The sequence below is a fragment of the Cyphomyrmex costatus genome, unplaced genomic scaffold (genome assembly GCF_001594065.2).
Source record: "Cyphomyrmex costatus isolate MS0001 unplaced genomic scaffold, Ccosl1.0 scaffold831, whole genome shotgun sequence".
Taxonomy (NCBI): Eukaryota; Metazoa; Arthropoda; class Insecta; order Hymenoptera; family Formicidae; genus Cyphomyrmex; species Cyphomyrmex costatus.
Genome location: NW_017280410.1, coordinates 166185 through 179236, shown reverse-complemented (window position 1 = coordinate 179236; position 13052 = coordinate 166185). Strand labels below are relative to the sequence as shown.

At 36.7% G+C, this 13052-nt stretch overlaps 1 protein-coding gene across 4 annotated transcripts in view; it reads right to left on the bottom strand.

Moving 5' to 3' along the window:
• Positions 1–13052, bottom strand: part of LOC108771290 (inner centromere protein) — a 170440-nt gene that overhangs the window by 66336 nt on the left and 91052 nt on the right. For 3 of the 4 annotated variants that reach the window (XM_018549523.1, XM_018549524.1, XM_018549528.1), the window contains exon 1: positions 1035–1615. The exons of the other annotated variant lie outside the window; for it this stretch is intronic. In XM_018549523.1, coding sequence (XP_018405025.1) covers positions 1035–1197 — 163 coding nt within the window. In that variant the 5' untranslated portion in view covers positions 1198–1615. Of the gene's footprint in view, positions 1–1034; positions 1616–13052 lie in introns of those variants that run through there. 4 annotated transcript variants of the gene reach the window in all.

The window sequence follows — 13052 nt, the reverse complement described above, 5'->3', positions numbered from 1 at the left end:
ACCCGTATCGAACAAAGTTTCCGCCTCGAAATGTTCTCGGGAGTTCATTATGACTGTTCATTAGGGCGGGTCAATTACGTTTAAGAAAATCAAAGTATCGTTGTTTTATCGGTTGAGTAAGTTACGCGCGTAATGTCGTAAGTGAAACGTGCAAACCGGAGGCTATCCTTGAAGCACATGTCCGAAGGCGAACCACCACTTAACGCTCGATGCATAGTCAATTTAAAGTTTTTAACATTAATTTGAATCAGAAACTCGCTATATGTGAACGAGGAAGGAAATTAGACTCTGATATTCTCTCTCTGCAAGAAGCTTTCCGACGATAATTTTATATTCAATTTAGATCAGACTGCTAAAAAAATTCAAGAGTTTTAAATGAAATGCAATTGTTTATTATAATAGAGTAAATAATTTGGTATTTTTCGTCAATTGCGCGAATCTATAATATTATATACCGTGGGAGATGGCTGAGAATCTTCTTGTTATATCCGCTTCTTAAACGATTATAGTGTACATAAATGATTATGGCAGTACATAAATCGCATGGGGATCGATGTAATCGATCAACAATGTCATCGGTCGATGGGCGTGCCGCTTCCTCCGTTTATATTTAAATTATCGCACGATCATGATAGGGGAATGCACAACGTTTGGATGCACTTAATGTTGGGAACTTGATGCGCTCCCGTATAATCAAGTCCTCCCTTGTAACTTCGAATCGCTTCGTATGTAAATTGGATTCAGCCGCTACTTCGGTCTTAACTTGATCAAAATCTTTACGTGCGTGCCATTTCGGGAAATATCGATTATTCTCTAAATTTCTTGGAGTGAAATATCAAGAGAGTAAATATATAACCATTCTTTAAGAAGAGTCAATTAGAGACCACTCAATTAAAGATCTATGTTCATTTCCTAAAATCCACAGATGAAATATGAAGAACTGTGAAGCACAATTACACGAATTACAGAAATAACAGACAGCACACGTTTCATTCACGCCTGTTATCTGAAAATGGTTTCTACTTCCGGTTTACCTTCATGAAAATGTACTTTTCTGGCCGATCGTTGCCTCGTATGCTCGTGAATGGGAAGATCATGCGGGCCGAGGTTTTCCCTCGACAACGAGCTCACCAGAATCCCTCTCAAAGTCGCGAGGGTGCTGCTGGGAATCTCTCTATTCATTTTGCCAGCTCCCATATCATCCGGGTCTTGACCGTCAGTGTCGACACACGTGCTTACGGCCGCTGCAATGTCCCGAGTGGAAATGCGAGCAATCCTCGTCTGGCATGACGGTTTCTATGGCGTTACATCGTAATGACGTTACTCACGTCCCGGAACGTATAATAAAACTCGGCTATGACAATCCCTGAGGAGATGCGAGGGGGTACTTCGACGAGAAGGCGAAGCGTCCAGATTCCACTTGGCTGCCTACACCGACTCGCAATTGCACCAAGTTATTCGCCGTTCCCGTTTACGACCGATAAACGTCCGAGCTAACGAAGTAATCCCCGCGAAAGGCTGATTAAACGTTCATGTGTTGCGAACGAATCGCTGTTGAAAGCGAAAGGTATCGTCTGAGCAAAGCAAGAGGATTCGACCGATGCTCGCGTAATCATTTGCTGCTGACGTTCCTGTGTAATTATTTAATTTATCATTCGCTGTAAAATTCCGTTTGATACAAACGGAATTTTAATTAGAATCATTAATTTTCGGGTCAACAGATTTTAATATGCTTTCACTAATGCAGATCAGAAAACGTGATATAATAGTCACACGTTGCTATATCGCGATATTTTAATTGATCCGCGAAAAAACTAACACATCACGTTTCAAGATCGTGATTACTTTTTTTAAAGGAGACTGCTTGCAATCAAACACGATCGTGCATTACGTCAGCGTATAAATTTAATCTAGCGTTCGGCGAAAGATAATTTGTTTTGCGTTCAAATTTAAAATTATCGACGAAGAATTGACGTTTCACATCGAATTCGGTTTACGCGGCCATCAAAATTGATAAATTGGATGATGCATGAATTTTAAGACGATAAATAATTCCTTTAATTATACGTAGCTATTAACCGCTATGAGAGATTTTTAACTAATCGACAGATAAATCACGTCTGGTAAAAATCGAAGATGATGACAGATTAAGCAATCCCTTAAGTATATTCTGTCAAGGTAAGAATTCAACGACAAAGATAAATTTATCTTATTACACATCAAATATGAATTGTGATTTCTAGATACGAAATTCCTGAATGCGAAATATCGATTCCATTCATCTCATTGATATTCGAATCCAAATGTTAGCAAGCAAAACAAGACTTAGCATACTACATATACTACAATTTCTATTCCATTTTAAAATATCCCGAAGTTTTAAAAGTACATTGTCCATCAAATTCTTTTTTTCGATTTACACACATATTAAATGTCACTGCGCAAAGATAAACTTGTTGGGATATTTGTTGAGACTAGGATTCTGTATTCCGATCTCTCTGTCAATCGGATCTCCATTCGATTTGCATACAGATTAAAAATTGCGGTGGAAAAGTTAACTTCTTCTTTAAAGAGTCTCTCGCGATCAAGCCGAATTCCGACTTGAAATGATATAATTTCTCCGCGTGACATTTTTACGTAATTAACCGAACCTTCAATCATGCGAAGTGACTGAAGGTGACTGCAAGTGTTCGATCGATCTGGACTAACCGGTTAGAAAAATTTAATTAGCACCCTCGCGTGAGTGTAACCGTAAAAGCAATCGCGTAAGTGTAGTATCGTGAAGCAGTCCGCGCGATTTTAAAAAGTCTGGCACCCGGATTCGCCGGAGCACCCGCTCGCCGTGGCACGACCTCGCACATTTAGAAATCTCTGTGCACTACAACTTTTCCTTTTCTGCCGGCGAATCGCGCACTCCGGGGCCGCGGTGGCACGCAACGCACCGTGGCGAGCAACCCACGTTGCATTCCGCACGGTGCACACAATAATGCACTTGATACAACAAAGCACTCAGCCGCGCGCACTACTCTCACTTGGTGCTCCCGATTTACCGGCGATTTCACCGAGAGACACACGTCACCACGAGGAAGTTCGGTAATTCTGCAGCTTCCCGCGAGGTTCTAAATGAAGCCCTCGCCTTCCATTGTCCTAGAAGAGACTCGTACCTTTCATTCAAGGACATTGTTATCCCACGAGAATATATCCTGTGGATATGTCGAACCGTCACTGCATATCATCACATTATATATCGTTTAACGTGCGCGAACGTCCCCGTCGAACATGCCCGAGTGTGTGACTGACTTGTTGGAAGAGGTACAGGTCCCTCCTTAGCGCGAATACCTCTTACTCTCTCTTTTCGAGCTCTCGCACTCCTCTCCCACTCGCGGCGAGTCTCGCTTCGCAGGTACCACGCGGATAGGTATATTACCTTCTGTAAGGTGCCTCGCATTGCCGTTTGTCACTGGACAGAGTGGGGGACAGAGAACACCTGTATTATACCTACTGATGCACGTCTTGCAAAACGAGTGCCGTGCAACGTGAGACAGTCGCGAGGCGGATCACGTAACAACCGAGGAATATGGAGTATCTTGGATATGTATGTTTGATCTTTCTGTGATTTTAAATAATAGGGCACACACAGAAAGAACAATTTTACATATATCTAGCTAAAGTATCTAGAAAATTGTTCAGATACAGATCTGAAATTAACTTTATTGGATTATTAAACTAATTACAATAGGATAGGACATATTCGAGTTGGTTATCAGAACGTTAAAACTTTTTGCAAATTCAAGCATTATTTATCATGCCTGAATTTCCTGTATAATTATTTGAATTGCATGATAAAATTATTTTCAGATCCGTATTTACCTAAATGTTTTAAACATTTTAGTAAAATCTTTCTTTCCGTGTAATCAGATTATTCATGACTTTGGGGGACTTTTGAAACGAAACGGTATAACCAACTTTTTGTCAATGATAATAAAATTAAATGCTGGTAAGATAGTAAGAAGACTTTCACGCCTAATTTGGATTTGCCGCTGAAGAATGTAACGCTTAGAATGCAAGTATAAATACCCTTCTACTTTCACCGCGCTCTATTAAGAAGATTAAAACAGGCAACGTTAAAGACATCTACCAATGTTTATTATTATTGAATTAAAATGAAGAATTCCGCATTAAAGATCGGGCAACAAAAACTGATCAAAAGTCAGCTGACGGTTCGTTGACTTTCCGTTTATGGTTATACCAGAGTTTCACTCTGCAAGCACAACGGAGCGTATAAACGGCAATCGGGGAATGACGAAAACGGCCTTAAAAGGCGACGCTAACAGAAATTCTCTTGATTATAAGAATGATAGAAATCTTGCGTACTCATTTAATCATTTGATTAATTACAATTAAATTTTGTTCTCTTACAAAAATCATCATCCTTCATTATTCGTATGTTAAAAAAACTTGTTCTATTGTTGTATTACAAGCAAATTAAATAAGCAAGAATACAAAAAAATCTTGGATGTATTTCTAAGATAAGAGTGTACTACACACTTTTTACAAAGAATTTTATCTCAAGAGTGTATATTTTTTATGAGAAAGTTTAGTTACTGTGATTTTGATACGAGACCTTCTTCAAGGTAGTCGAAATGTCGACAGCATAATCTGTTCACGCTTCGATGATACTCATTTTGGCGCAGCGTCGATATATTTATAATCGTGAATAAAGGGCGATCGTCCGTAAACTCTGTAAATCATCTGTAAGGTAACAACCGTTCAAGAATCGATCTAATGAAGATCTATGCTGACCTCACAAATAAATCCTGATAAATCTTTTGTTGTAGATGCCCATAAACCGTAATGTAGCGAAAGAACAAATATTATACCAATTTATTTTTTATCGATAACACATTTGAGTAAATTATTTTATAAAACTTGTATTGCTTCAAAAAATAAATGCTTTTTGTTGTACCATTTTTATTTTTCTATATTTTACGCATCACAATGTGAAATAACGCACGTACTCTATAAATATTGTCTGTGAAATTGATCAGAGTGAAAATAAACGCTGTTACGTTTGTCATATGAAACGGAAGGAAAAGAATCAAATTCAGTTGAAAAACCGCTGTAGTGCGTGTGTGTACTATTTGTTCAATCGTTTGACATCGATTTTGAAAATCAATACGCTGTTAAGTCTATAGAGTCAAATTTAACCTAATTTAAATCGCCACAGCCCCTACTCAATATATCGTTATTTTATTGGGTTGGAGGAAAAGTTCTGCGGTTTTTGTTACCTTACAAAACAATATATATACGATATCTTTGTCAAAAATGAACAAAATTTAAATTTAAAAAAGTTTTAAAGCTTGAAATCTTTAAAAGTATTTTATAATTTCTTAGTTTATGTGAATTTGGTAATTTTCATCCTATAGAAAACTACAAGCTGAAAAAAGGAACATTTTTTATACGTATAGTGTCAATTTGAAATTTAAAACTACATGGTAAATTGATACTATACTTAAATTTAATTATTGCTTTAGTATAAAGTATTGACATATTGAGTAAAAGCAGTGGCGACTTATATTAAATTAGATTTAACAGTGCGCATACGCTATGTATACAGTTCGGCAATTTGTCAGCAATATTATTGTCAGCGAGTTGAAGAAGCATTTTTATCGGATTAACCGTATGTTTTATGGCGCGGGAAAGTATAGCGACAGTATACCTTTTTTCGCGATAGCCCTTCTTAGGAGAGGCACTAGAGCGTGGCAGTCGTAAATCATCCGTAAAGTCGAATCGACTGTAAGTAAAGACCCTGATCGCGGACAGCGGCTTCGTCGTACTCGCGAAATACGTGGCGAACCATCTACGTTGGGTGCTTCTCAAATCTCGTGTAGCTGACAGATACGGAAAATTACGCACTTGGTAGGTATCTAATCTCTCTACAAATTGCTTTTTAATATTAAAAATTTCATTGCGTGAGAAAAACAAATTTTCATACCTATGTATGTATGATACTTTCGAGATTATATCCGAAGAGAAATGCACTCCGCGAGTTTTGATTATATTTTAAGAAAACATACGACGCGAGCATCGCGCCTACATTACTCGCGACGTGTGCATTCAATATGCACTTGGCGAGCAAATCTACATTGATAATGCAACGCTTACATGCTGCGACGGTAATGACCGTGAACGGAGAAAGCGAGGAAGTATTCCCTGGACTTTAGAAAAGCTCGGAAGAAACAAGCCGCCTAAAATAGCTCGCGATTTCTTCTTCGGAGTCGATCTCGCGGATACGACTTCCTCTTTTCGTGTTTGCTATTCCGCGAACTGTTCGCAGAACAGTGGCACAATCGCGAGGCTAGAAAACCGCAAGACGGTGACTCAGTAAGTTCCAATCGCGAGAAGAATAAGAGTATTGTGTGAGACGAAGAAGTTGTTAGTGTCCGCGTGAATGGCTGTTCAATGAATGGAAAATTTTACGGGCGCTCTTTCTTTCGTATGCCTCGGAAACCCGGTTTGTAAACCAAATCCGGCACGCCGTTCTAAATTCGACGTGACACACGTGGCGCGTGTAGGTGCCGAAGTAAAGACGAAGAGTGAGTAAGCGGAATTAAACGAACACTTCATTAAGATTCGAAACATGATGCATGAAATAGAAAGAATAAATATGTTGGATGAACGACAATTCTTATTCTTTTTAATATTAGTGTCCTTGTTCAAGTAACAATATTTCATTCTATAACTGAAATATATGGGTTATAATAAAAAATTCTTGAATTTTTCCTAATTTTTATAAATCTAGTACACGGAAAACACAGCGGTTTTGTTGAAGTTTATAAAAATTTGACTAGATATAGATTTGGAGATAATTCATTTAATCTATAAAAATATTGTAATTGTGAGGGACATTTAAGCTATGATAATTGCTAGAATATCAAAACTTTTACTGTACTGTTACATAATTATTTTCATGATCCAATAAAATTATTTTCAAATTTGTATGTAACTAAATTTTTTAGATTCTTCAGCAAAGTCGTTCTTTCTATGTGATGATTTAGAGAATAATTTTGTCTCACAATATTATTTTTCAGTTTTAAATGTGAAAATTTTTTTAAATATTAAAAATTTATAACAAAAACTTGAATGGTCTCAAGTACTCATATATTCTTTTAACGTAAAAAAAAATGTGTTACAGATTAAGATCGTACACAGCTTCTTGCAAGATAGTCAGTCTTAACTAACAAAATAAGTAATAATTGTATGCGTTGCGATCGCGTTACATCGCGAGCTATTAGGATGTCTTCTACTGATTTGCATCACGGACTGCGCGCCGGCGCGGCGATAGCACGCAGGTGCTTACGCAAGAAATTTGCCTCGGCTCGACATCAACTTACGCAGCGGACACACCGTTGTGTCGTGCCTTCGCGATTTATGCGTCATGCAACGCCGGTATTCTTGTCCCGGCGGTCTTTCGCGGCCAGGCGACCTTGCAATGCCGTGACGCGATGCAACCGACGCGCATAGCGTTGTCGACATTAGCATCGGACTTGATCGTCACTGATGCTGAAAGAACATCGGAATAATATCCAGACTTTTGCAGATAATAACATGCACGCGTAAAATATATGTGCAATTACATTTACAGGTATACCCCTTGCGACTATTTCGACACGATTTTCGGATGTACGACTGGTATGTAATAAAAATTTAAAAAAAATGAAGAGTAAGTTGAATCGAGATTAAAATTAATTTACATTTCATTCTAAAAATATAAGTGTAGATTTAAAAAAAACCATGTTTTTTAAAATGTGACTTTTAAATGGACATTAACTTTACTTTCTCACATAAATATTGTATCTAATTATTATATCCAGAGTAATTAGAAATGCAATTATTTCTGTAATAGAAACGTAATAAAAATAATACATTTAATATTATGATTATACAACTTACAATCAATTCAATTTACGACCGATGTTTCGGAAGGTAACTCCGTCATAAGTAGAGCAGAATATCTGTATAAAGTTAACTTAAATCCCAAAATCGTTTCGATTACAATATCATGCGCGAAAAAATCATCTCGATAACAGATTTCGCGGAGATCGTGAACTGAATTTAAATCAAAAGTCCTACATAAAATGTAAATCGAGTTCGTGCTATCCATTTCGTAATACGCGCCGATTTTCGAGGTAGATGCGCATCTCGATATCGCGGTTTAATAATGGGTTTTCGTATAAGACATCAAAGGCTCGCGGCGTAAAGACAGTCAAGTAATTAGCAGCAACGCCGTAGAAAATAACGGGCGTTCGAATATGAACTTCATGAAATCTATTGGTGCTTAGCAAGTCCGTAAAAGAGCCATTACTAAGTTTTCCTGTCGTGATGCAAAACTTAAAATCGTTAATCTTCGTTTTCGTGAATCGTCGACAGAATTATGCATTTAAAATTCTAATTTGAGGTTGTTTTTATTCCTCAAGTTGGAGGACCGCGGTCGCTCTAAAGGATAATAAAAGAACGAGATTGTTCCTTTGTGGTTTCTCCGGAACAAAATTACAATACAAGCAGTTTTCTGTTACTAACTCTTTAGCTCTTGAAAAATATATAGGTATGCAATCTTTCGAGTATCTAAATCTATATAAAAATCACTTGTACTATCAAAAATATTAATTAAGATTTCCATTTGTTAACGGTAAAGAAAAGTGATTAATTTATCATTTTAATTTAAGTACCAAAACTTATTATAAATTTAAAAGATCCAATTATTCAATAGTGAGAAGAATATTGACCTATTTAGGAGTAGAGTATGCTTTTCGCGATATTATCTCTCGATTTCGAAATTTTCCTTCACTAAAAGCACAAAATCATAAAATCCATAGTAACGATTATTGCTAAAAAGAAAGAGATGAAAAGCGAGCAGTATTAGTCATAAAATATCTAAAAAAAAAATGTACTTTAAAGAAACGAAACGTTGCTATAAGAGACCTAGAAACGTACGTTCCTTAATGTAAAAAGTTAAATTACACGCATAGTAGCGCACATTAAGACTTAATTATCGAAGTTCGTTTTAAGTGTAAATGTGAATAGATGACGTAATTAAAAGGCATTACAAAAACGGCATTTCGAAATTACGTAAACTCTTATAAAAATGACTGATCCACACAATTATATGTATTTAGAGAACTCACAAATCTGAGCTCAATATATATTATACGTTATTTGAAACATATGAAACAGGTCAATGAAAGTTGAAACTCATTTTTATTGTATTTATATACCTCAATTAAAAAAATGCGCTATAATTGAGACCGTTAAGTAATTAAGAAGTTTTAGAATGCCTGGAATTTGTATGCAGCCGCGCATAAAAGTCGCGACACACGTTTCTAAGATGTTACTTCGGACGTTTTAAGTCGCTTGTGTAATCATCGAGTGCGAAATAAATGATTGGATGATACTTTTCAATTTAGACACGCACTGTGGATTACGTGATGATACTCGTGAAATCGTTGCTTCTTATCGATCAAGTAACGATTGCCGTATGTATGTCACAATCTCCTTTGAGATATAAGCCAATCGCGAATTATACTTTTACGGTTGTACGATTGGAAAATTGCGTTAAGAAAATTGCGAGAACTTCGAGATTAAAGCGAGAATACGTATTAAACAAATATCTCCTGAAACTCGAGGATAAAAAGATACAACCAAAAATTCGAGGAGCGTGTAAAGGAAACAGAAGGCGTAGGAGGAAATGCAATAATCGAGATCGTCACCGGTGCGCAAGCATTCAATTTAAGAACTCAACGACACGGCTACCAAGTTGCGCGTCATGCATCGAGGATGCAACGGCACATGTGAAATTGCATCTCAGAGCAACGTGCTGGACGTTACGGTCCTCAGACAACAAAACGGTAAAATGTTTTACATGACTGAGAACCGACGTGCCCTTACTCGTTTCTCTTATTGGCCTCTAAGCGCGCTATTTCGAGTGCTGTGAAAATACCTACGATAAAAGCATCCATTTCTCACTTTCAAGCAGACGGACAGAATGTTATGAATAATTTATGAACAGATAATTGACACAAGAAAGTGTTGATCAACTAAAAAAAAAAGGAATGAATCTTGTTGAGAGAGTGGCTGCATCTTTAAATAAGTAATATTATATAAATCATTTTTGGAAATATATTGACAGAATTAATATTTCTCTCATATTAAGTCTGCAAGCGAAGTTGATCGCTCGATTCCTTTTATGTGTATCATTGACGTCGTAGTTTTTCTAAAATCTCAGTATTTTCCGATTATTACTCGGCAGCTTTATTCGCTATACAACGTGTGTTATGTAAGTATCCAAATACACGCACTCACGCACACACTTTCTATACCGATAGCACGATTTTACGCGAATGCAAACTCGTTTCATTCGATTCCTCCGTACCTTAGTCGTGCCGCCGGTGTCCGTAAAAGTCGAGCGACCAGTTCTTAAATCGTCGGGAAATGTATTTCGCGGAATACGTTATGCCAAATAAAGGCCGATATATAGCCAGTTAATACCGCAGTGTGGTGGAAAAAAGTGACCCGCATCATTCGCCGTATGTCGTAAGCACGCCATTTATTGGGAACCAATAACCACGCCACGGTTCACTACTACCATCATGAAATAGAACTTTTCTGAATAAATATAAATCTACATTCCTACTCGCGCTCGCGGTATGATGGATAAAATAGGCTGACTGCAACGACGCGCGACTAAACTCATTTCGTCGAACTTTCTCAATAATTGTCCGGAAATGAGGGATCATTCTGGTACCAGTAAAATGTTGAAATTCTCTTTCTTACGTTTTATGCGTTCTGTTCATAACTGTAACACTGTTATATGAAAAATTTCGAAATTTGTTAAATCCTAAGCATTATACATAATTTTTAATATTTTCAATATTCGTGATAAGTAAATACTGTAGAATTAAAATTCTATGACAAAATCTGTATTTATAATATATATCGAAACAATTATTTTCATTGACATCGTAACGTTTGAAAGATTAATACACGAAAAAAACGATTTTGCTAAAAGTTTAGGTAGGCAGGTCTAAATATGAAAATAATTTCATTGGACTATAAAAATAATTATGTAAAAAAACTCAAGCATGATGAGCAATATATGCTATAAAAAGTATTGACACTCTAGTAATCAGCTTGAATGCTCTACATAATTACTTTAACGATTCAACAAAATTATTTTCCGATTTGTATATACATGTTCTAACTAAATTTTTCATTTTTTAACACACTTGCTCATTTTCTGTATAAATTTCATTTTGAGGATACTTATTCTTTTTCCTATCCAATCACACAAAAACCATTAAATTATCTTGCTCGTAACATATATACAATTCGCAGAAAATCCTACGTGGTCGGATTCAATCTATTCGCTTGCTTTTAGAACGCGTATGCTATCAATACGTCCATACGAGATGAGATAGATGAGAAAGCGAACGCGAATTCGGATATCGGATTAGCGAAACTGAAAAGTAAGAGGCATCGCATCAGCGAGGCTCTTACGATCATATGTATGACCGCGATCTCAGTAATCCGACACTGAGATCGAACCTCTGATTGAACACTAGTTTTTCGTTTATAAGAACTGTATACTACTCACTTATTCATTACGTCGCTCTAGTATCTGTTTTGATATTAGAGATATATAGACGGATTTCACTATATTAAAGCAAAACGGGGAAGGAAATCGGATCCATAATTCATTTGGAGCACACAATGAAAACCAATTCCAAAGACTGGAATCCATTAATTCAACTTATTATTAATTCATCACTAATTAGAAGCTAATTAATTTCGTTACATCCAAAGGATCTATTATGAATGAAAATACATTATGAATCACTGTATTATTTCGGAGCATTATTAAATGATAGAGACTGATAAACGCAACGATAATGAGCAAACGACTCGTGCGCGGACCGTGTATGTGAAAATGTGGTTGTAAAGGGATGGAGGGACATAACCGGCGTGTGTATCTCCGGACAAGGCCATCTACACAGTTTGCACGAACCGGTGCACCGAGCATCATGGCGATTGCGGAGAAATACAGGGCGCGCGAGCGAAGCGACGACTGGAAACGCTCGAGATACCGTGGGTGAGAAACATAGAACTTGCCGCCTACTTGGCGAAGACCATCCGGGACAATAAAGGAGATGGTAGGAAGCTAATTCCTAACTCTCCAAATCAGTCGACGCGATGTAACAAAGCGCGCAGAGACGAGCTGCTGAAGCTTCGCAGATTTCAATGGAAACATAACTGTAGATGGAATGGATTGAATCCTATTAATTTATTAGATCAATAAGACCTATCTTGAAGCTCACTGCTCTAAACGGATTGTAATTCGTGTCGTAATTCAGCATAAAATTTTAATAATCATTTTTATTGGAAGTAATAAGAAAAATATATATTTGAAGAAATGTATAAAGTATATCCTAAAAACAAAATTCTATTCCAAAATCTGTGAATTACAAATTGTCTGGTGTGAGAATTTGCGTGAATATTTTATTATTTTATATTTTGTCCTATTAAGATATTTTTTTACAATCGTGAACGAAGAGCTTGTTTTTACCGATTATATGTTGTAACTTTCTCTGTAACCTGCCTCGTTTTTGGAAACTCGTTAATAATCCCACTTTTGAGTCGATCGATGTCGAAATATTTGTCTGCGTGCGATAAAATGAAACGCATAAAATTAACGTGCGATGTAAATATCACGTAAAGGGGTCAGGTTCTCTCCGACTATGCATAGTTTGTGCGTTCAACGTCTGATTCATGGCGATTATTATCCACATTCCTGGCCTAAGTCTCCTTTTCTTTTTAAGGCGTTCTTAGAGATTCTAAACTCAAGATCGCGATCGCAAATCAGATTTCCAAAGGCGAGAAGTTATTTGTTCAAGGCAAAATCATGAAGAAATTAATTTTCTTAAGATGTAGTAATGCGTGTAGTTTTGTTCTATAAATAGTAGTAGTTAGAAAAATCTTGCAATTTTTATTATTTAATT